This window comes from Cervus canadensis, chromosome 5 (genome assembly GCF_019320065.1).
Source record: "Cervus canadensis isolate Bull #8, Minnesota chromosome 5, ASM1932006v1, whole genome shotgun sequence".
In the NCBI taxonomy this organism is placed as follows: Eukaryota; Metazoa; Chordata; class Mammalia; order Artiodactyla; family Cervidae; genus Cervus; species Cervus canadensis.
In genome coordinates, this window is record NC_057390.1 from 15187413 (window position 1) to 15212337 (window position 24925).

Sequence of the window (24925 nt, forward strand, 5' to 3'; positions counted from 1 at the left end):
TTATAGTTTAGAAAGGAGTCATTGAAAAGCCACAACTGTTTTTAGAAAGAACTGTGTGGTTTTTTTTTTTTTTGGTAGTACCGCCTAGCAGGAAAAGGGGAGGACATGAAACAAGGTCCAGAAGAGGAAGCCCATTCTGGTTGTCACTGATTGAGTTGGTCTAGGTCAGGATATGATGTTAGGATCTGGAAATATGGTAGCAGAGAATCTAGTGTATTAGCCTGACAGGCAGGGGGCGTTCAATGAACAAGGACCTTCACAGGTTACCCTCACCCCTGTACTAGAGTCTTCATAAAATCATAGACTCTAGGCACATCAGTGAACATGCACTGTTAGTCTATCCTTAAAATTGGATTGGTGAGGAAGCTGAAGTCCAGAGAGAAATAAACTTGCTTCATGTCTTGTTTTGAGTTTATGGTAGGTAAGGACTAAAACTGAGGCTTTCTGGGTCTTACTCCAGTATCGTTTCTACTATTCCATGCAGGCTCTTAGGTCACTTCTTCTGGGTATGGAGGATTTACAAGAACCATTGCTCTCTGTAGAAGTTGGCTTGGGCTGCCATCACAAATATTGGGTTGGCCAAAAAAGTTTGTTCAGGTTTCTGTAACATCTTATGGAAAAACCCAAATGAACTTCTGGCCAACCCAATACTATAGACTGGGTAGTAGAAATGACCAAAATTTATTTTCTCACAGTTCTGGAAATTGGAAGTATAAGATCAAGAGATTGAGAGATTTAATTCCTGGTAGGGCTCTCTTCAGGCTTCCCTGATAGCTCAGTTGGTAAAGAATCCTCCTGTAATGCAGGAAACCCCGGTTCAATTCCTGGGTCAGGAAGATCCGCTGGAGAAGGGATAGGCTACCCACTCCAGTATTCTTGGGCTTTCCTTGTGACTCAACTGGTAAAGAATCCACCTGCAATGCAGGAGACCTGGGTTCGATCCCTGGGTTGGGAAGATTCCCTGGAGAAGGGAAAGGCTACCCACTCCAGTAATCTGGCCTGGAGAGTTCCATGGACTATACAGTCCATGGGGTCACAGAGTTGGACATGACTGAGCGACTTTTACTTCACTTCAGGGCTGTCTTCCTGGTTTGTCTGTGGCCACCTTCTCTCTGTCTTCATAGGGCAGAAAAAGGGCTCTAGTGTGTCTGTCTTCATCAGGACACTAATCCTATCACAAGGGCCCACCCTCATGACCTCATCTAAATCTAATTATGTCCCAAAGGCCACACCTCCTCATGTCATGCTGTTAGGGGTCAGATGTGAATATACACAGAGAGGCATAGCAATATTCAGTCCATGATACTAGCTGAGCAGGAAAGAACAGACACATTCTCTGGGACCTGTCTCAGCGAGTCCATGTTCTGCAGTGCCTGTCCTTGGGCCATGATGCTTGGGAGTGGATGTAGAGTAGTAGGCTCCATTATTGCGGTTTCATGGTTTTGATCCTCTTTCACCAAGACACAGCGTATGACAAGAAGAGTCTTGATGTCCCCAAAGTGAAGTCATCTGTTGCTTAAACACTGATATTAACTGGTTAACTCACTGTGATTCAGTGATACCATGTTGTCCTTATTGAGTAGAAGTGTTGGAGAAGACTCTTGAGAGTCCCTTGGACTGCAAGGAGATCCAACCAGTCCATCCTAAAGGAGATCAGTCCTGGGTGTTCATTGGAAGGACTGATGCTGAAGCTGAAACTCCAGTACTTTGGCCACCTCATGCGAAGAGTTGACTCATTGGAAAAGACCCTGATGCTGGGAGGGATTGGGGGCAGGAGGAGGAGGGGACGACAGAGGATGAGATGGCTGGATGGCATCACCGACTCGATGGGCATGAGTTTGAGTCAACTCCGGGAGTTGGTGATGGACAGGGAGGCCTGGTGTGCTGCAGTTCATGGGGTCGCAAAGAGTCGGACACGACTGAGCGACTGAACTGAACTGAACTGAAAATGAAATCACAAACTTTCCACAGCATTAATGCCCTGATCTTTATTTTTTAAAAAACTGGAACATTTTTTAGCAAAATCTTAAGAATATCTTGTTTTGGGACTTACCTGCGGTCCAGTGGTTGAGATGCCGCACTTTCACTGCAGGGGGCATGGATTCAGTTCCTGGTGGGAGAACAAAGATCCCCTTGCTGTGCAGTGCAACTTAAAAAAAACAAAAAAAAACAAAAAGAACATCTTTTTCTTTTTAAATTTCTTTATGTTAGTCACTCAGTCATGTCTGACCCTTTGCAATCCCATGGCCTGTAGCCCACCAGGCTTCTCTGTCCATGGAATACAGTCCATGCAATTCTCCAGGCCAGAATACTGGAGTGGGTAGCCTTTCCCTTCTCCAGGGAATCTTCCCAACCCAGATCTCCTGCATTGCAGTTGGATTCTTTACCAGCTGAGCCATAAGGGAAGCCCAAGAATATTGGAGTGGGTGGCCTATCCCTTCTCCAGTGGATCTTCCTGACCCAGGAATTGAACTGGGGTCTCCTGCATTGCAGGCGGATTCTTTACCAACTGAGCTCTCAGGGAAGCCCTTTAAATTTCCAGATCTAATTTATTTTAATGCAGCTCTTCTCTATAAGTTGGGACATTGTATTATATTGAGTAACTATTAGATTACTTGGTCATTTGTTAAATAAGCCCAGGTTTTTAAACAAGTGACCCAGAGGAAGGGGTCTAAGATTGATTCTGAGCCAAACATGTCTGGACACGTGGCTGTCTCATGTAGAATCTGCTTCCATGTATTGTTTAAGTTTTGAGAACTCTGTGGAAATGGACATTTTTAGTTCCATTTTAAGGAAGAAATAGGCAGAGAGTTTGAGAGTTTTGCCTGTGGCCATGTAGGTGGTGATGGGTAAAGTGAGGATTTTGACGCATATTGATCCAACTTCAAAAGCTAAACTCTTGTCTTTTATTGACTTCTGGGTCATCTGTTCACCACTTTTCACTGGATCCACATGCGGGAATAGGATTGTGTGGGTAGGTCAGTTTGACAATCATAATGCACTAATTCTGCCAAACATGGAGATGCCTGGCAGTTTGTGTTGGGATGGCTCTTGTTTGGGATAGCATTTGTTGGGAAAGAGATTTTTTGCAGTGAACTTAAAAGCTCCCTTCAGCTAGTTCTTTGAGGAGAAATATAGCCAACACTTCTCTAATAATTTAATAATTACCCAATTTTGTTATGGGCCTCTAATTACTGATCATATTGATCAGCAATTTCTTCCATTTTTCTCCATGAATGATGTACTCTATCCTAATAATTTGTACTTACTTTTGAGGGGAAGTATCAGATGTAGACTGGAGGAGGGCATGGCAACCCACTCTAGTATTCTTGCCTGGAAAATCCCATGGACAGAGGAACCTGGTGGGCCTCAGTCCATGGGGTTGCAAGGAGTCTGACATGACTCAAGTGACTGAGCATGCACGCACACACCAGATGTAGAACACTATACTTTCATAAAACACTTAATCTTTTCTTTCTCTTCCTCCTCCTCTTGATCAATATTTCTGTTTGCCACGCTGCTTCACAGATGCCAGATACTTCACTGGAAGCAACCCAGAACTCTGTTGCTTTGACCTTTCCCTTTTCCTGCCTCCTAATGAGTTTTGATGTCCCGCTACAAGCTGAATCCGACTGGGAGAATGTCCATGCCTTAGCTCCACTTCATTCTCTGACTTGCCCCACCGGCGCGCTGTTTCTTTGCATTTGGCCTGCCTTCCTCTGTCCTTCGCCTGCTCCCGCCCTGCGGCCCCTTCCACTTGGTGTTAGGTATTGGGCTTAGCTAACGCTGCTCCATCCCTTTGGAATCCTTCTCCCCAGTCCAGCCGTTGAGTCACTGCCTGTTTCAGTTCTTGCCCAAACACTGCTCTGCATCCTCTTGCAAGAGAGGGAGTTGCAGTGAACCAGCCTCTCTCTCCTTTCATGTTTTACTTCGGTACAATCTCTAGGAGCATTTAAAAAAAATCTATACTACTTTAATATTTTAGCTTCTCTGTGTTTCTTTGGTTCCAGTGTCTTAATCTTGTTGAGAAAAATGTTCTTTATTCAAACTCAGAGTCTTTTATACTTCAGCATATAATGGTTCCTGATAACAAAATAAAGTGAGTTACATACATGTGATAAGATAATTTGTAAGAGTATTTCAGTATTAACATTTTCAAATGTCTTCAGTTGTGAGTCCTTGACATGGTGGCCATCTTCATAAAGCAGCCCTTTTACTCCTAGAGTATCTGAACTCTTTTAAGAAATGTATCCCGAGAGCCTAAGAAATTGGCCAGCACTGTAACGCTCGGTAGGTTGCACCCACACAAGATATAAGCTGAGGAGGATGGTGCAGATCCAGCCAGTCCTTGCTCTGCTTCCCAAACACTCTGTCCTGGTGCAGAACACACCCCAGAAGATCACTGTCTACTAGTCCCTGCACAGGGGCTGACGGGATAAGGTCAGCCACACTTGGACATGCATTGATGAATCTCACCACAGTCCTTTGAAGTTGGGATTACCATCCCTTTGTCTGAGAACTAGTCTAGAGATGCTGGATGGTCTGTGGAACAAAGATGTCAGAGAGACTTGGGGTTTAGGTCCAGGTGTAATAATTCCACACCAGTGTTCCTTTTTTTCCCCCATGGCTGAATCTTTCCTGGGGAAGATCCACTGGCCTGGTGCAGCAAACGTTCTTGAAATAAGGATACTATCGGTACTAGTAATTTTAAGGTGTGAAAACTGAATCTTTTGACACCATACTCCAATATTTATCACACTCTCTTCAAGTGATTGTTCATCTATGAAGCAATTCCATTGGTGAGTTTGTAATAGACAAAAATTATAAACCATTAAATTTAAGACTTAATGCTCATATATTTATAGGGAGATCTAAAACCAGCTGTCATCACAGCTTTATTTTGGGTGGCAGGAAAGTGTTATGATGTTTTAAAAGCGAGGATTTGCAGGTGAGTGCTGCAGATAAGTCTACAGATAAGTGTTCTCAATCAGGTCAAGATTTAGAAGAGTTCATGATTTTGCAGTCTGTTAATTCTTAACAATGTTTAACAAAGGCTTTTGCACCACTGCTTGTAATAACTTCTTTGCTGTAAAAGTAGTACCATGAACATTCATGGAGTAATTGTGATGCTTTCTAAATAGTCTTACCCTCTAATGTATGGTGCTAGTCCGGATATGCAGGTAGTAATGGTTGATGAGTTATTTTCACGCAGCCAGTCTTCTAAGAATCATGGTGATTAGTGCTGAGAGGAGTTCTATTTGTTTTCCTCTTTTTCTGTCTAGTTTGCATAGGTCCTGTAGGAGTAAGCTCAGACCGGTATGAGCATCCCTGGTGGTGTTGATTTGAGGGACAAGGTGAAGCATAGAAGCTGGGTAGGAGTGTATCTGCCCAGACACTGTCCTGCTAGAGACATTTCCTGCTCTCCGCAACACAAGTACTTGGGGTTGGCTCTAGTATTTCCTTTGTCAGTAATGCAACCTATCAGTGTATATTGAGCATGGAACCCTAGATCTGACAGAAACCCTAAGAGACATCTGCTTCTCACCCTGGGCATTCCCACGAGATGATCCTTCAGCCTTCAGCATCAGTGAAGATGTTGACCTCTTCCATTATTGAGGATCATTCGCTGTTGTAAAGGTCTCCTGCTATGAGTGGAATCTTCTTTTCTTGTGATCTGGAGCCTGTAGTCCTGCTAATACCTTCACCATGCAGATAACTTCAAGCAACAACATGAACATGTTGAACATGTTTGTTGAACATGTCTGAACTCTGCTGTCTGTCTTATTATCTCTACTTTCTTCAGCTGACAGTCGTTGAACCTGGTAGCCTGGACCTTTGTTGTTCTGTTTGGACCACTCTAGGTAGGCCATGCATTTGCTGAATCCTAGCATGGATGTGTGGGGTCCAAGAGTCCCCTAATGTGCAGCCCGGAGTTGGGTGAACTTTTTGAGCTTTATCACATTGCTCGATGGACAGCATAGGTTTTCCTTTCTGGCTTGAAATAACTAAATATTGGGTTATACGATTAGCACATTTCTCCTGGATTTCTAATAAGATATGCCTTGAAATGAGAGACAGGCTTTCTCTGAAAATGTGGTGAGTGATTCACACAAGAGAAATTCCATTTGTGTTTTTAACTTGTAAAAAATCACTTTAACTTGGGAATAAAAACGTAGCTCAGTAGCATCAGCCTATGTCCATGTGATTATGTCTTATTGAGAAGTAGAATCTTCCAGGCTGACAGGAAGGCATTTAAGATTCTAATGTCCTTTTCAATGTCATTGTCTCCTGTGTGGACTTTTGGTATGGAGGGGAGATCCTTCCTCTACCTTCTTTTGTTCTAGATGCTTCCAGCATCCAGGTAATATCAGGTGCTGAGGAATCTCTTGTATGAGCGAAAGCCCTGCATCTGGCTGCAAAGATCTCAGGTGGAGTTTCTTGCTGCACTTTGAAATCTCTGCATAGTTAACTAACCAGAGGGGCGCCCTTTGCCTTGTTGCAAACCTGACTTTATCCCTGGCAGTCTGTCCTCATGCTGTGCAGACCCAGTTTTGAGAGGAACACACAGCGTTGTGGTACCACCTACCCTGCCATTTATTTAATCGACTTGGATGGCTTGTGCTGCTCTTGGCTGTGGACCCGCAAAAACAAAGCCGTAGGATAAAGCAGCCTGAATCCTGTAATGAAAACCTTGTACCGTTTTTTTGAGGCCCAGTCGGGAGAAATGATTTATTTTTGCCCTCCCAAATCAAACATTCTAGGAATCCAAGGTGAAAATTGGATTTTAACTGCTACCAGCATTTGGAGCATATAAAATCAGCAAGTGTTGAGAGTTTTGCTTGATGAAGAGAAGAACCTAGAGGGGCTGGGACGAGAATGGTCTACATGTGATATGCACTGGTGTCTGACATAAATCTGACTGATCATACTGGGAGTAAACCACAAGCACGCTTTGGCAGCTGATTGCAACCGTGGAGACCTCTGTGTTCTTCACATATCATTTTCTTTCCAGTCTTAACGCCTGGAGCGTTGTTCCATCTTCCTTCTTCCTTGCTTCATATTTCAGGTTTAAGCCTTCTGTTACTAAGCTGAAGGAGTGTGGGAACTACCTGAATGCAGCCAGTGTGTGGTGTTCCTCCCCGAGGTTCTCCATTTGTACATGTGTTCACTCTCTTCCCCCATTGCCCCCCTCCCCTCCTCCTGCTCATCATACGCTATTTTTGGAGAGAATACGACATCCTGTTGAAATCTTGAAAACCCGCAAAAACCTAAGGACTTCAAAGCTATGATGTAACTCCAACTTCATTAGCTGAGCCCTGCCTTCTCTGGTTTTGTTTTACAAGTCGGACATGTAGTCAGAGCCTTGTTGGGAATGCTGCATGGGTGGACCTGGAGGGAAGGCAGTGTGGTCCCTGGAGGCCTGCCAGGCAACCGGTATCCACTATCTGCTGCCCTTCTACGAGTCATCACCTGTCCCAACTTTCTTCCCCTGAGTTCTGCTCACCAGCCTGGGCTAGTTTGCTAATTCCCATTGTTTTCCCCAGGACCATTGCTTGCTTGAATGGACTGAAACTAGTTCTTTAGTTTCTTCTGATTGTTTGCTCCTTCCTTCCCTTAACGTTTATTGAGTGTTTATTTGCAACTTATACTATACATTGGGGTTATAAAGATAAGTAAAATACATCTGTGTTTGATTAAAATGCATAGCGGAGGCAGCAGAACTGTGTAGAAAGTATCCTGGAGTAAAGGGGATGGTTGGAGGAACTCGCTGAAATTGAGGAGACAGGAGGTTTCATGGTGAGGATTCTCTGGGTCTGTTAAAGGAAGGAAGGAGTGAACAATCAGAGGAAACTAAAGAACAAGCTAGTTTGTACAGAAGATAAGGCATTCTTGAGTGTGCCTGAAGGAGGGATGGAGAGGGGTGGGAGGGGACAGAGAGAGATTGTCTGAGATGAGAACTAGAAGGTCACACAGATCGTATCGGGGAGGTTGCAGTCTTCATACAGGGGACAGTCGCTGAAGGTTTTCATTCAGAATAATGTGGTCAGATTTGTCTTTGGAAAGTGAAAGTGAAAGTCGCTCAGTCTGACTCTTTGCAACCCCATGGACGACCCCATGGACTATACAGTCCATGGAATTCTCCAGGCCAGAATACTGGAGTGGATAGCCTTTTCATTCTCCAGAGGATCTTCCCAACTCAGGGATCGAACCCAGGTCTCCCTCATTGCAGGTGGATTCTTTACCAGCTGAGCCACAAGGGAAGCCAAGGTGACTCTGAAAGCCATTTGGAGAATCTTGTAGAGGCTGAGGCAGAGGAAGGCAGAGTGGCCCCTTAGATCTGGGCTTTGCCTGCACATTAGGAATGAGGAGCCGGGTGGCCCTTCCTGCACCATTGGCCTCGAAATCAGTGCGCAAAGCAGAGTCTGTCATTCTAAAGTCTTGTCAATGCCACTGAGCAGGTCTAACTTCAGGATTCTGCTTCTTAGCCTCTTCTGACCTTGGCTGGCTGGAACATGAGATGGATCCTTGCATTTGTCATCTCTGTGGCACTCAGGTGATCCTGAAGCCCGACTCCTCTGCCTGCTGGCCTGATGTAAACCTGCCAGAACCTTCCCAGCGTGGCTGACTTCCCGGGGTCAGGCTGCATGGCTGTCTGGAGTGTCTGTCTCACCCAGGGCTGGTCTGGCTCAGCCTGTGGTCATACTCTGTCTCTGCCCAGGCCTTGGTGTTACAGGAGGACCCATGGCCTCTTGTAGGTGGGATCTGTGCCGTATTCTCAAGGTCTTCGTACATGCCTCACCCTTACAGCTCTGTTCCCTGAGTGTCCACAGCGGACATCTCAGTAGACAGTTAAAATTCAAATGTAAAAAGTTCAAAGTATCTTTTAAGTTCCTTCTTACTAAGGGGGAAAAAAATGCGAAAAAAGGCATTGGAAGGTTAAGTTTTGTAAAGTGCTCAGATCAGTGACAGGTTGTATGAAGACTCTAAAAATGCCACGGAGCTCTTGGAAATGTGCTTGTTTGCTTGAGTGCCCTCTGATTGTGAGCTGATGTTTCATTCTGAGGTTTTAGAGCCCCCACTCCCAACACTCCCCCGGGTTCTGTGTCAACAACAAGGGAACTGTTTTATAATGTGGCTGTGAAGCACACCAGTGCTCTGGCGCTGGGCATCCTGCATCCAATTAACCTTCCTATTTCACACCTCATCATTGCAGTGTGGCAAAGCGCTCCCTGGCCTTTCAAAGCAGGAGGACTGCTGTGGAACTGTGGGCACCTCCTGGGGCTTTCACAAATGCCAGAAATGCCCCAAGAAGCCATGTAAGTGACATTTCATCGTTCTTTTGCAGGTTAATGTAGCATGTCTGTTTTCTTATGATGACTGTTTTAATGGTGAGACATTAGACTTCAAAGAAATCACATTGAATTGTGGAACATAGTACAATAATTTGCATCTCCAGAAATCTTGCAAGTCTGAGAAAGCTTTCATATTGATTTCTGTTTTTTAATAAACATAGTTATCGGTTGCTTTTTGTTCAGCTGGATTACTTTAAAGAAAAAATCTTTTAAAAGGGGATGTGCTATAAGTAGGCTCTATTTTCTAAGATGAAAGAAAAATAAGATCTCTTTTAAAATGATAATGAAATGATAATTAAATGCTGCTATAAAAAATCAGCAGTTGTTAAGTTACATTCCTTAAATGTTTATTAATATCCACAACTTCTCCTGCAGTTTTTATTACACTATAGGTTTTCAAATTTTACTGAAAAGAAAAGCTAAAATAGAGAAATGAATGATTGCTGATTTTTGAAAGAGAAGCTTAGTCACAAGGACACAGTGCTTCCTCCCTTTTCCTCTTAGTCTCTGCTGTTAAACTATCACATTTTTCACAACATAAATCTCTACTGACATCTACATGCATTGATTAGTCTATAAAATTTGTTTCCCAGAACCTGTTGATGTGAATAAATCCAGATTTACATCTTTCTGTTACTTTCCCCCCAGTTTTTGAATATGGTGTTAGCTCTGGATAATTGAATCCTATTTGGATTGATAATCTTTCTAAAAAGATTATCAGAGGTAGAAAGACAGAGGTAGCTGGTTTTAAGTGGAGCTTTCCCTCTTCTTATTTGTCATGTTTTTGGCAAGAAAGCAAGTGATATTTTTCTATGTTATCATTTTCGTTTTTATAGTTATTTTTAAATAGTTTATGCTGCAAGGAGTTTCTCATTTGCTTCCATTGGATAATTTTTATTTATCTTTCGTTAAACATCTGTTGATTTCAATGGTATTCTCAACAAACAGCTATTGATTTGAATGGTATTCTCAACTGCCTTTTAAAACTTATTCAATCTAGAATCTGCCCCCTAAGAATCACTGCTCCTTTGGTCTGTCTTATGTACTATTCTTCCATCATCGTAAATGATTGTTTCTTATCTCTCAAACTTGTTCTCTAAATCTTTTGATGTTTCAAGTTAATTTAATTTTACTTTTTTCCTTGATAATTGCTCCTATCTTCCTTTAGAAAAATAATTTTTGGAAACACCACTGAAGTTTCTGATAATTAATGAATTACTCATATAGAGGGGAAAAAACGCACATAAACAAGAACATTCAGTACTGAAACATTGTCCCCGGTAAATTTTCTCTGGGTTTCAATAATGATTAGCCATGCAATTTCTAGCAGTGGGTTGAGTGTGATGGTCCCACCTCACTAAAAGATCTATCTACATAAAATTATCGTGACAGCCTGACCAAAGGGACATCTCGGGGACGTTTTGTATGATTTTGAGACCATGGAGTTTGGAGTTAGGTAGACTTGGGTTTGACTCTCAGCTCTGTCATTTGCCGTGAAGTCCTATGGACCATGAAACAAATCTATATCTAAAATGTTGAAGAAGCATTGCTTTTCAAAAAATGTCTCCCCATCATTTTGGGGGTAAGTTTAGAATAATGTGAAGGTTAGTATGTTTTCCACTGCTGAGTCTAAGGACTGAAGAAAGAGAAGTCAAATTCTTACAGCTTGGTTTTGAGGCTAAGTTTATGTTCTCTAGTACTTTTTTCATTTTATCTCTTATTTTTCTTTTTCATTTTTTCCCTTCTCTATGTATTGTTTGCTTATTTAGCTTCTCTTTCCTCTTATTTCCAAAGCCCAAAGTTGCAAGACAGGGACAGAAGTGAAGAGTAAAGAGAATCACAGTTGTGTTATTTTCTATCTAGAAATGTGTCATCTGGGGATAAATTCAATACTTTATATGGTTTTGTTAGCTCTATATTTTAATGTTGGTAATAATTTAAGTAGAAAGTAAAAGTACAAAGTTGCTATCACTTTTAACTAATGAAAATAAGGTCTGTATAGGTTGATCTAATATATAAGTTGAAGAGCAACATGGATTATGAATGAAGTAAGCTATTGACATCTTGACTTTTACTCCATTTGTGCCATCCTACCATGTAGCCCACTCCCAAGAAATACACTCAGAGTCCTATTCTTCCTATGTCACTTAAAAAACTTTGTTTATTTTAAAATCATACTCGTTTTGGAAGAGAGCAGACTTTTCTTGGCTTTAGAAGCTAGGGTTTTGTGCTCCATGCTTTTTTTTTTTCACTCAGAGTAATTTTCAAGTGGCTCTTATTTAATGTTTTGAATTTTTTGTTTAGCCACATACAGAAAGACCTTTCATTGTTGATCAGTTCTTACTGTGAAAACTTAATTTTAAATCTGCAAATGATTTCATTAAAGAGTCTGTAATCTATTAAAAATGTACTTGGTATGAACAAGTTGCTTGTCCTTTAAACTTTTTTCAAAGAAAATTAGCATTGAATTCTAAACAGAGGAAGACTTTAAGATCATCTGGTCTGGCTTTCTGCCTTGAGGTAGACGACTTAATTTTTAAATGAGATAATAATCTCTCTTTTGCCTTTGAATAAGTCACTGAGAGAGATCTCACAATCTCTGTAGGTAACCTGTTACAGGGTGTCCTCCTTACGTGGGACAAGACTGGACATGTGGCCAAGGGGCTGAATGGGTGACTCCCCACATACTAGTTTTTTACTTTTAACCCACTATTTCCAGATTCCTCACCTTAACCATTTTCTAGCAGAGGAAATAAGGCAAAGAAAGGAAGTAATAGAGGAGAGGAATGTGACTAGTAAATACTTACGCGCTATTCCTTAGTGGTGAGAATGAAGACCATGTGTTAGGGGCAAAATAATTTTACTTTTCAAAGGAAAATTTCCATTTTACTTGGAACTTTTTTGTTTCACTGCTTGTTTAGGTCTTCTAAGTGGTTTAACCATTCAGCCTATTTTCACGACAGTCCATTATTATCTTAATAAAAGAGCACCTTATTGCAGGAAACAATGATATCTGTGCATACTTTTGTCAGGCCCAATGGTAGGCATTTTGTATAAAGTATCTCTGTACTCCGCAACAGCCCTGACTTATTCAACAGTTGGAAATACTCTTATTGTGCAGAATTCCGTTTGGAACCAGGAAGCTTGTCTTTCAAGGTGGCAGAGCTGTCAAAGGCAGAGCCAAGATTTGAACCCAGGTCAGACTGGTTCTGGAGAAGGCAGTGGCACCCACTCCAGTACTCTTGCCTGGAAAATCCCATGGACGGAGGAGCCTGGTAGGCTGCAGTCCATGGGGTCGTGAAGAGTCAGACACGACTGAGCAACTTCACTTTCACTTTTCACTTTCATGCACTGGAGAAGGAAATGGCAACCCACTCCAGTGTTCTTGCCTGGAGAATCCCAGGGACGGGGGAGCCTGGTGGGCTGCCGTCTATGGGGTCGCGCAGAGTCGGACACGACTGAAGTGACTTAGCAGCAGCAAATTGGTTCTGGCATTTATGCCAAGAAGTCTCTCAGGTATCACAGTAGGATGTCAGAATTTCAGTGGCTAGGGTTTTGTTGGTAAATTGGTGGCTTCAACATTTGACTGGTTGAGTTTTCTGAATGCTGAATCAGACAGTGTATCAGAGCATCTCTATACATCTCCTAGCTTCCTTTAACACCTGTTCTTCTCAGCTTCATGGTAGAGAGAATCAATTTATACTAGAATATGTGAGCCTATAATTCAAGTGAGCATATAGTTTATTATCTAAACTGGGAACTTTTCAGAGTGAAGTGGAATGCTATTAATGAACTTTGATGGAGCAACAGGTATCATCAAGGACTGTCCTAGGCAGACCAGGATGTCTAATCACCCTCTCTGAATTTATAAGAAAATTCAACTGCCAGTAGTTAATCATTGGGGAGGAATTGAATTTTTTGGTAATAATCACTGATTAGAAGAAAATATAGAAGAGTTTTATGGTTTTTGAATGAACATAAAGATTGAAAACTAATTGAGATTTATGTCTGTTGCAAAGCATGAGATATACTGGAAAACAATGGAAAATGAATATACATTGGGTTGATATCTTAGAAGTAAGATCATTGATGCTTTATATCACTTTGCTTATCACATACAGTAGTTTAGGATTGTAAGAATTTAAACATATAACAGAATTGTTTCTTTTTTACAGCTTATCATGGATATAATCAAATGATGGAATGTCTACAAGGTTATAAACGGGTTAACAACACCTTTTGTCAAGGTAAGATCAACTGTGAATTCATTGATGTATGAGCTCAACAGTTGTTTTGCTTTTAGAAACTTGAGTTGTTTTGCCATGTTTTGCTCATTAACCCAGCCTGTAAGGTCACACAGAGAACCATCTCATGCTCACTCTGTTTAGGAAAAAAAAGTTTAGTGTATGGTTGCTAGAATTACATCACTACCATTTAAACTTTATGGAACTTACCCTCCTCTATCTATTTGTGTTGGAATCCATGGCAGATTGGATTACATTATGGAGGGCATGATCCACATGTGCGTGTGTGCACATGTAAGCACATGCATGTTCCTAGAAGTAGTACTTCTTTACTGACATATGATTGGGCCACAGAGTTCCCTTTCTTCTCTCATCAGACTGTTTCTGGCTACTCAAACTATTAAGGTATTAAATATCAGAGCAAACACATTTTTTTTTAAATTTTTTTAATTGAAGGATAATTGCTTTTGTTCAATCTATATAGAAACATACAAGCAGTGGGACCTTCAAAAATCCTTTAGTTCAGTGTCTGTGCTTTACGAGTGACGACATTCAAGTCCAGACTGGTTAAGTGACTTTTCTGTGGCCAAATAGATCTGAGGTTATAATTCAGGTTTACCAGTGCCTAGCTTATAGTGCCCGTATATGATAGCAAATTTCATTTCATTTACTTTGGGAGATGTGCAGTCAGTGCTCCCAGTTTCCGAGTACATGTCTAGGATGGAGGTGGTGGTAGTAACTTGGAAATATGTGTACTTTGCAATAAACAGAGAAAGAGCCTCCAAGAGTCTTATTGAACCAAAATCCATATCAAAACACAGCACATGTCCTCTGACTTGTGTTCTGAGACTCTCTATCCTTGACCAGTATGTGTTTATAGGGACAGAGCAGATTAATCGGAGAAGGCAATGGCACCCCACTCCAGTACTCTTGCCTGGAAAATCCCATGGACGGAGGAGCCTGATAGGCTATAGTCCATGGGGTCGCGAAGAGTCGGACACGACTAAGCGACTTCACTTTCCCTTTTCACTTTCATGCATTGGAGAAGGAAATGGCAACCCACTCCAGTGTTCTTGCCTGGAGAATCCCAGGGACGGGGGAGCCTGGTGGGCTGCTGTCTGTGGGGTCGCACAGAGTTGGACACGACTGAAGCGACTTAGCAGCAGCAGCAGCAGATTAATGTAGTGTTAACAATATATATGTTAATCCCTATCAAAATGGTTCAAGTCAAAGGAATATCTTAATTATCTGAGAGATTTCTGAAGTGAATTGTCTCTTCAATATTGTATCTGTATAACTTTGATGATTTGAAGAGCTTTTGCTGACTTCAAAAGAATCTTCTTTTGAAATGCACATAGATACACCATGTCTTTAAAAATGTTTTCCTTCAAATATTTTAAGCCCTCATTGTAGATGAAAGAAGGTTGGCAAAGGAGAGGGTGCTCAAGATGCTTTTTGAGAAACATCTGCAAACTTGCAGTACTGCTAGGGATGTGGGAGTAGGGGATTAATCAACATTATGTAAGAATCAGTAGAATTTCAGATATCATTAAAAGTTCATACTGTATGGATAGAAAGCTGAATTAAATGGGTGGGAGAATGAATAGATGGCTAAATGTATATTCTACCATATAAACCAAGTTGACTGAGGAGAGAAATGTAAACCAAGTTGACTGAGGAGAAATATAGTGGCTACCTTGGAAATATGCCTTTAAATGTTTAATCGACTGTCCTGCAAGACTTATAAATTACTTGAAAAGCTAAAGTCAATAGCCTGGAGTTATAAGGAGGCATGTTTATAACAACTACATGCAAACCTTTTCTGTAGATTAGAATTCCCCATCATTGTAATGAGCCACTTTTGGAAGTACTGAGTTTCCAGCACTTAGGAGTGATCCAACAGATCCCTAATAGCTGTTGGCCCAGGATGCTATAGGGGGGCTTTGCTGTGCAGTAAGTAATGTTAAAGGACTCTGTCAATTTATTTTAGTGCTCTGATAGCAGTATTCTGTCACCTGGGATGGAGGTTGTGCATAAGAAGAAAGAAATGACTGGTCTGTCACACAAATTTTAGACCCTAGTCATGTAGTTTCCTGAAGTGTTCCTTTGATTAGGTATATCTGGTTGCTCCATTAAGCTGTAGAAAGAGGAGGATCCATATTTATACCTCGCCATTCTAAGTCTGCATGACTACTTGTTAGAAACTCTCCAGAAATGTCAGATGCTCCTGATTTCTCTGAATGTCAAATGATGAAGAGTATACTCATTTTCTTGGGGTGGGATAGGATTTGGACATTATTAATCCCAATTAGGACTGAAAGAGAGTGCCCAAGATCGCAAAGATAATGAGGAGGCCCAGCCAGGATTAAATTCCCAAGCCATCTCTGTTTCTATGTGCAGCATGGTCTCTTTTACCAATTTTGTATATATCCATAAAGTATTACTAATGTAAATATGATATACTATCTGTTTTGAGAACTAATAGAAGTCAAAGAAATTAATGTTTATTTGATTTAATAAGAAAGGATGGTTATCTAATATATTCCTTCTACTGGCTAGTTCAAGGTTCTAACAGTTCATGTTCATAAAAATGCCACTATAGAAGTGGAAGTGAAAATTTGCAAGTAATCATTTGTCATCTCATTTAGCAACATAAAGTGGAGAAGCCTTTAATTCCCTGAGGATTTTAGACTTTTCCTTTTCTGGTTTGGTTGGTATGGAGTGACCTTTTAACAAATTTTATTCATACTGAGCATATCAAATGGTTCCACCTCAGTCACACTGATGTTCAGTAACGCCAAATCCTGGCTTATGTTTGTCTTAGGAGAATATTTGCAAAACAGCGTTGTACTTTTTGGCATGAATTCTGGAGTGAAGTATCACAGAAAATTCTATTTCATGCTGCCTCGAGTAGGCACTGCTAAATTACACTACAGAGCAGATTGACTCATAACATCATATGATTTCATTCATCATAATCTATTACATTACTTTTGGGCGAAGGGCTTAATTTCATTCCTTTTGTGATATTATTGGCCACTAAACTTAGGTAGAACTTTCTCACATTACATATGTACACTTGGATTTTCCTAGAGCCTTGAAGCTCTTTACTTTGAAGTTTTTCAAAAGAAGCCTGTTAACCATCTAATTACTTGTGCGTTCCACATTGTTCTTAGAGTTTAATGTCTTCTCAGTTTACAAAGTGCATTTAAAATTAAAGTGATTAATAACTAGAATCGCATTATTTCCTTCACCTAAGTGAATTAATGCCTGAAACAACTTTTCACAAAGTGTACTCTGTAACAAAGAGCCAACTGTGCACAAGTTAATTTGAGGAGCTTTCAAATAATTGCCCTAAAAGTTGGGTTTTCCCCTCCTTTCTAGTGGTGCTGCAATTATGTTTTCAAAGGAATGATTTATTGCATATACACACATGGAGCTCTAAAACCTGCCCTCACTGCCCTCAACATTTATGGAATTGTTATAATTTGCTTCATTTATAAAAACAAACAATTCAATTAAATTTCCTGGTGGATACCTAGAGTAGCATTTGTCATTTCATGATTATGCTAAAGGTTTGATGTTGAATTAGAATTAAATGAAGAAATACCTCGTGGCAGTTATCATGGAACTCCTGTTTCATGGTCTTCCCTGGTGCCTTGGATGGCAAAGAATCTGCCTGCAATACAGGAGACCCAGGTTCAATCCCTGGGTCGGGAAGATCCCTGAAGAAGGGAAAAGCTACCCACTCCAGTATTCTTGCTTGGACAATTCCATGGACAGAGGAGCCTGGTGGGCTCTAGTCCATGGGGTCACAAAGATTTGGACATGACTGAAGACTTGACTATCACTTTGCCGTGAAATAAATGTGTTCTTAAAAATTAGGTGTAAATCTCACTTCTAGAATTGGGTTCTGAAATTACTTGGGAACCAGTCTATTCCATGAAATCTTTTATTTAAAGCAAATATCTCTTTTAACATGCTAAAATCACTTACTTGTTTCATTAGTTTATGGTTCTAAAATCAACCTACTGTTTTCTGCATTTTTAGCATGTGCTGAGGTGATATGGGCAGTGCCAAAATACATAGCTAGACAGTGTCTGTGCTTTTAGAATCCAGTGTATGTATGTTTCTTTTTCATGAATCTTGAAATCTTTAAAAAATATCCCATAGCCCATAAACATGAGTTGGCGGGGCACTCCTGAACTACAGACTGAGGATATGTGATGAATGATGAATAAGACATCAGTCTTGCCCTTTGGATTTAGTGTAATTAAATCAGTTTGAATCAGCAGGATGTAATTTGCTTTGTTCAGTCTTCCAACTAGCTGAATTTCAGCTCACTCCAGATGAGCCCATTAAAGCAAATACAAAAGAGCTGTCCACATAACTTTCTTTTGGCTTGATTTTATTACACTGGTTGTTCTGCTCTAATAAAATAAAATTACAAAACAGATACACTAAGACGCAATAATACTCTACTAAAACTTTCACTGCAGGACTTCTTTTTGCTAGAAAGATTCTAGAGGTGCATATGAAATTGAATTGTATTCCGACCATAGAAAAGATAATGCACTTTCCCCGCCCCCGCCCAGGGGCATACCTCTGTCATTAAATGAAATTGACCAATCTTGATTAATAATCCATGTAAAGAAGGTGTACATGGAACTTCTTGGTTATAAAGAGGTTGTCTGGACTGTAGCTTACATTTCAGGCCTCTTAAGTGAACGTAAAAAAATTGCTGTGACTGCACTATGGTGAATATGTAGAGGAAGACTGGTCTTTGAGTGCGTTGAGGAGGCTAGAAAGTATAGGAAAGACCCTCAAGTAAACTGACTTGGCTGGAGAAAGGAATTGGCCTGTGGTGTACTGCTGGGTTAAAACAGACAGGTAGGGTGAGATACAGTGATACTTAATTTTAAGACCAGTTTCTTATTTTTCTTATGATTAATTGCATGCATCATTTGTAATATAATGGACTTCTGGTACATGCTGGGAAAACAGTTATTGGATTTACACTTCTTTTAATGTAGAGATGTCCAAAGGCCATTATGACAACAGCTTGCATATTTAAAAGAAAATAGATTTGTGATAACTTTCTTAGAAAAGAGATTATCATTTTAGAACTATTTTCAAAGGTATAGTTAATGGAAACAACTTTTTTTATATGGTTAATAGTTAAATGAGTTTACTGAGATGGTATCAGTTTTTTCACTCAGTGTTGTTTCTTGTATCCTTGCTTTCTGGGTTCATGTTCTCTTTTGTGATCGGATTGTCAGATAAAATGTAGGATGCCCAGTTAAATTTGAATGCCAGGTAAACAGCAAATAATTTGGGATATACATTCTTAAAGTATTAGCTTACATGAAATTCAAGCTTAACTGGGTGTCCTATATTTTTATTTGCTAATTTATATTTTGAGATCACAGCCTTTAACAGTTCTTTAAGTGAGGATAACTAGGAAATATATACTTTATATGTCTGAGAATATCTTTATTTTGAACTCATTCTGTAATGAGAGTGATCAAGTATACAATTTTAGGATAACAGTTATTTTCCAGCAGTACTTTTAACCTACAGAATACCACTGTATTTCTGACTTATTTTGGATACTGTTTTCCTTAGTAGAGAATGGTTCTGTCTTTGGAGATCATCTCTTAATTCCTTATGTTCTGTAGTTTTACCATGATGTGTCTATATGTGGATTTATCTTTATTTTACTCAGTAGGCAGAGTGTGTTGTCCAACTGAAGACTCCAGTCTTTCTTCATATTTGAAAAATGATCAGATGTTATCTCTTCAGATATTGCTTCTCCACCTTGCTCTCCAGTTGTAACTCCTTTTAGACAAGTGTTGAAAACTCTGTTTTCAATGTCTCTCATAACATGTCTTTTGTCCTTTTATCTTCTTGTCTCTTTTGCTGCTTTATGCATGAATACCTAGTTCTGTCTTCCAGTTTTCTAATTGCTGCTTTATTATGCCTAGCTGGATTCTACCCTATCTGTTGCACTTTTCATTATAAGATTATTTTTCATTTTTGAAATCTCATTGTTTGTCATAGCTAATCTATTCTTGTTTCATTTTTAAAAATGTATTTATTCAACATTTTAAGCATGCTGAGACGTTTAGCTGTATTTCAGCTGCTGAGGAAGGAGGGTTTTCATAGATACATTTAATTTGTTACCTTTAGTTGATAATACCCTGGCTTCCCTTGCTGCTTGCTAGACAGTAGACCCAGAGTTTCAGTGGCTGCCTTGTGTTGTGTATTAATATTTCAGTAATTGTTATATATTTAGAAACAGCGGTGAGTGCCAAAGCATGAACTTACTGTGTTACTTAAAAAAAAAAAAAAAAAAAGTGTCCATATCAGGATTGAGGTTTTTTTTTTTTAATTTAAAGAAATCAATATCAGAATGTGGTTTCTAACACATATATGATAAATTGTTTTTCTTTGTGAGTATAGAAAAGCTTTTCAGAAGACTTCAAATTATATAATTAGCAGTTATCCTCAGTCTATTTTATCTGTTGTAATTATGCAGCCCATCAACACAAGATTATTCACCATCTGACATTCATGCATTCCTTTGTTTTATGGATATTTAATGACAGTTTAAGTGGGAGCACTCTGAGAAATATATTAATAACACTCAGTTCATACCCTTACAAAAATCACTGTTCTCACAAATAATTGAAAGGCATCATGTCAGTCTATAACATCGAGGCAGCAGGTAGTAAGCACTGTAAGAAATGAACCAGATACTATGCAATGTCAAAGGAAATTTCCTATTGAGTTGGGAAATCAAAGATGGCATTTAAAGACGTTTTCCTTTAGAAAAAGTCACATTTTTCCTATTTATAAAAATAATTTATACCTATTGTTTAATTTTTAGAACCTAGAGAAATGTATAAAAGTAAAAATTACCAAATAAGATTTGTTTTTCCTACCAATACACACATATATACATATGTGTGTATATATGTGAAATTATATTTCATGGATAGTTGTGAGAACTATTTTCATTTAAGAGATAATGAACACCTGATATTATTAACTAACCTTCTAAAATTATCTTAATGCTGACATAGAATCCCAGTTAATGGAAATAGGGTAATTCATTTAACCTTTCCCCTAACAATGGATTTTCAGATTAGTTTCTTTTTTTTTCTTTTTATATATAATGCGTGTTATATATGAGGGCATACTTAAATGTAAACCTTTACATGAAGCTGTGATTATGTGTCTAGAAGAAACGCAATCGGTCCCCAAGCTTTGGCTCATCCTGTGTGCATTAGACTTCAGAGAGGGCATACGGTTTCCCTTCCCACTAAATGGAGAGAGACCGCTGACTGTGTCCTTCCTCTCCATCCTTATTTTCTTTCCTTGACAAATTTGAAGACACAAAAAGAGCAGTTAAGTTGTATGTTTTTCGTCACATAGGCCCTGTACATTTTCATTTAGGTTTTCCCCAGATATTTTGTATTGAATATGGCTGTGAGCAAGATTGTTATTTTTTAAAAAATATTAGGTGTCTTACTGGAGCACATTCCTGTTGGTTTTAATAATTTCATCTGAGTTTTCTATGTAGGAAAATCATTTTACTTTCAAGTAATTGTGATGTGGGCAAGATGGTGATATGGGATAGGGTGGTTATCAGGGCTGGAAGGAATTAAGACACAGGCGTGGGAGAACATGCCCCGAGCTTGGGCCTGGTGAACCCCACCATTGGGGATGGGTGAGGCTTGTCAAGGTATTTGGGAGTGGAGGCAGGCTGAATTCAAAATTGGTTTGGTAAAGTGCCTCAGGCTAGTGAGTGTCAGCTTCTTTCAAGGTTTTATTTTAAATACATGGGAAGCTGATATGTTTTGTGAATTAACTTTTAACTTTTTTTATTCCCCCATTGATGTTTTTGGTTTCCTTAGAGTTTAGGTTGTGACCAAATTTTCATGGATGTCTTCAGAAACATAAATGTTTCTGAAAAGTTAAATATCTTCAGATTAGTACAGTTGCCCTTTGTATCTGTGGGTTCTGCATGGAGGTATGCGGGGCTGATTGTCTTATGCCCTTTGATTTCAGGGACTTGGGCATCTGCAGATTTGGGTATCTGCATGAAGAGAAGTGGTCCTGCAGCCAGTCCCCCAGGGATGACTCTGGATTCTTCCTCCCCTTTTCCCACTTACCCATCTTCCTCAGTCTTCTTTCCTTCTCTCTCCCCCACTCCCTCTTTCAAGGCCCACTCAACTTGTTCTGGGCCTTATTGCAGTGATGGTGTCAAGGAACAAAGTAGATGGTGAAGAACTGTAGACATAATTATGCTCTTGGTGACAGTGATCCTGAAACATCTAGTACTAAACGTGTGCTAAGTTCACCAGCACTCCAACCCAGCTTAACCTTTAAAAAAAAAAACACAAAAACATCTTTATATTGGAGTGTGGCCGATTAACAACGGTGTGATGGTTTGAGGTGGACAGCATAGCAACTCAGCCATGCATATACATGTAACCATTCTCCCCCAAGCTCCCCTCCCATCCAGGCTTCCACGTGACATTGAGCAGAGGTCCCTGTCCTTATTGCCAGCTTAACCCTTAACCTAAGTTCTTCCTCTGCTAATCCCAGGTTCTCACCCAACTTTTCCCCAGACTTTCTCCAGAGGTGAACTGGGCCACCTGCTGCTCTAACGACTGTTGATTTTATTTATGTGATGCTTTTCTCCTTATGGTAACACTTGCATAAAAAATATGATAACTTTCTATTTACTGACAGTGAAAGTGAAGTCGCTCAGTTGTGTCTGACTCTTTGTGACCCCTTGGACTGTAGCCCACCAGGCTCATGATAAGCAATTTCCTTTTTGGTTATTATTGCCTACACATCTTTTTATCTGTTTATGTATTTTGCTAGTGTTTACTGAATGCCTGTTTAGTGGAGTTGTTGGGTTGGGTGCTTCAGCTATGTCACCATTCTCACAGTAACCCGGTGAGATAGTGCTATTTTTCTTTAAATTTGCAGTGAAACTGAGCCCTGAGTCTCAGAGAAATTAGTAATGCAAGATGACATAACTGGAGAATGCCAGGGTCTACCTCGGATGCCTGGGCTCCCCACTTTGGACTACTAACATTTATATAGTAGTTTGTAGTACTTAAGGTGGTTTCTATGTTGTTAATTCATGACAACAACTGCATCTGCTTGTTACAGTTAGAAAATCACGGCTTAAAGCCTTGATCAATAAACAGCAGTGCTGGGAGGGATATTCAGTGCTCTCTGATTCTTTTAGTCTTTACGTTGTACTAGCCTGTTACATGCTTTCAGTAGTTTGGTTTAGAAATCAGAGTTCTCCACATTTCATTGTTTATTTTTATAGCAAAGTTTCTGGTTTTAAATGTGTCTGCTTTGTAGGTAAAGTGTTTTTCTCTTACATTATTAGCACTGAATCTTAGTTTTATCCTGAAGTCCTTAACTAGCAGAATGTTGATGATCTAGAGGCTATTTGTTTAAGCTCGAATTCCTCTTGAGCACTCCTCCTGAGTCTCTCCTCTTCCCCTGCAAATTAACAGTTACTTTGCTAAAACAATCATGTGTTTCTCATGCTGCTGGGGACAGCTGGACAGTTCTGCTGACCCAGGCAGGCTGTGGATGATCTCAGCCAGGCTCCGTCTAGGGTCTGTGATCAGCTGATGGTTGCCTTATGCTGGATGGTCCAGGATGGCTTCAGTTAGGATGGCTCAGCTTTCTTCTCATCTAAAACTTTTCAGGCCTCGATTTGGGATTGACACAGTGCCGCTTCAGCTGTATTCTAGTAGCTGAAGGAAGTCATAAGGCCAACCTGCATTCAGGGAGTGGGGAAAAGACTCTACCTTTTACTGGGAGAAACCACAAAGTCATGTAGACAAGGTGATAGATACAGAGAGAGGTAGAGAATTGGGCCTATTTTAGAAATCATTCTGTAACACCTTGATGGCTTATATCTTGCTTGAGAAAAAGGGAAATGAAGATCTGTATTTGTATCACTGGGGGGTTATGCGTGCTCAGTCGCTTCAGTTCTATCCGACTCTGTGCGACCCTATGGATGATAGCCTGTCAGACTCCTCTGTCCATGGGACCTTCCAGGCAAGAATACTGGAGTCGATTGCCATGCCCTCCTCCAGGGGATCTTCCCGACCGAGGGATCGAACCCAAGTCTCTTACATCTGCCTGCTTTGGCAGGCAGGTTCTTTACTGCTAGTGCCGCCTGGGAGGTCATTGTATGTTTAAACTTAGGAGGCCATGTTGTTGGTGAAAAAAGTCTGATATCAGAAATTATGTAGTTTGTTATATATTTAATTTTTGTTAGTAATGTAACCAATGTATAGAACAGTGAAAATCCCAGTGAGTGAATATCACAAAATGAACATAACTGTACTTACCACTCAAATCAAGAAATAGAAGATCCCCTGCACCCAAAAATCCACCCTGTCTCTTCTCAATTTTTACCCTATCCCCCTTTTTCAGAAGTGATCACTGTGCCAACTCTTCTAAGCATAGATGTGTTATCTTTATGAATTTTCAAATTATCCAGTATGTTTCATGACTTCTTTCACTTAATAGTGAAAGTGGCCAATACTACTTTTTCTTAGTATTCAGAATGCTGACTAGTGAAGTGATACTATCCATCGATGTTTTCATGTAAAAGTTTTTCAGTGCCTTTTCCCTTCATTCTTCTGTGATTTTGTAGTTTATGCAACATTCGCTACAGTTAGTGTTTTCTCTGTAGTTCCCTTTAGTTCCATTATCATAAGGGAATTGATTGTTGTGATGTTTCTTTCTTTTCCAGAGGAAATAAACAATATGTACAGGAGAGTAGTGTGGGTGAAAAAAATGAAACTTAGGATCCATTGCTGTTGCTATGTATTTGGGAAATTATAGTAGAAAATAATAGGTATGAACTAAGGCTGGAGTCAACCAGACTTGATAATTAAATTATTCAAAGTACTTAAAATGCTTAAAATTCTTTTAACTTACCTATCAGATTTATCACAGAGCTGTGCTGTATTTAGTGATTTAATGCTAGAAATTGTGGGGGTGCTTAATGTGATGCTGAATCATGTTTTGCAGTAGTGATGACCAAAGCAATTGATATATTTAGCTGATTTGAAGGTGTTATTTTACTGTCCTAGACATTCTCTTGGAACTCCTGCTGCTCTTTGTAGTCTAAATAGGTACAATATTTTGGGTAAGAATTTAAACAGTTTTGATCCAGACCTGAGTATCATTTTAGCATTTAAAATCAGTTTGGGACCCATTCCTATCCATTGTAGAATCATTTTCTAATGTGTCCTCTTACTATGCCTCTATCAC

The 24925-nt window shown here is 39.9% G+C and overlaps 1 protein-coding gene across 14 annotated transcripts in view; it reads left to right on the top strand.

Moving 5' to 3' along the window:
- The window catches only part of LTBP1 (latent transforming growth factor beta binding protein 1), a 443172-nt gene that overhangs the window by 241082 nt on the left and 177165 nt on the right, over positions 1-24925 (top strand). For all 14 annotated transcript variants that reach the window (XM_043468289.1, XM_043468293.1, XM_043468292.1 and 11 more), the window contains 2 exons: positions 9215-9317; positions 13529-13600. In XM_043468289.1, coding sequence (XP_043324224.1) covers positions 9215-9317; positions 13529-13600 — 175 coding nt within the window. The remainder of the gene's footprint in view (positions 1-9214; positions 9318-13528; positions 13601-24925) is intronic.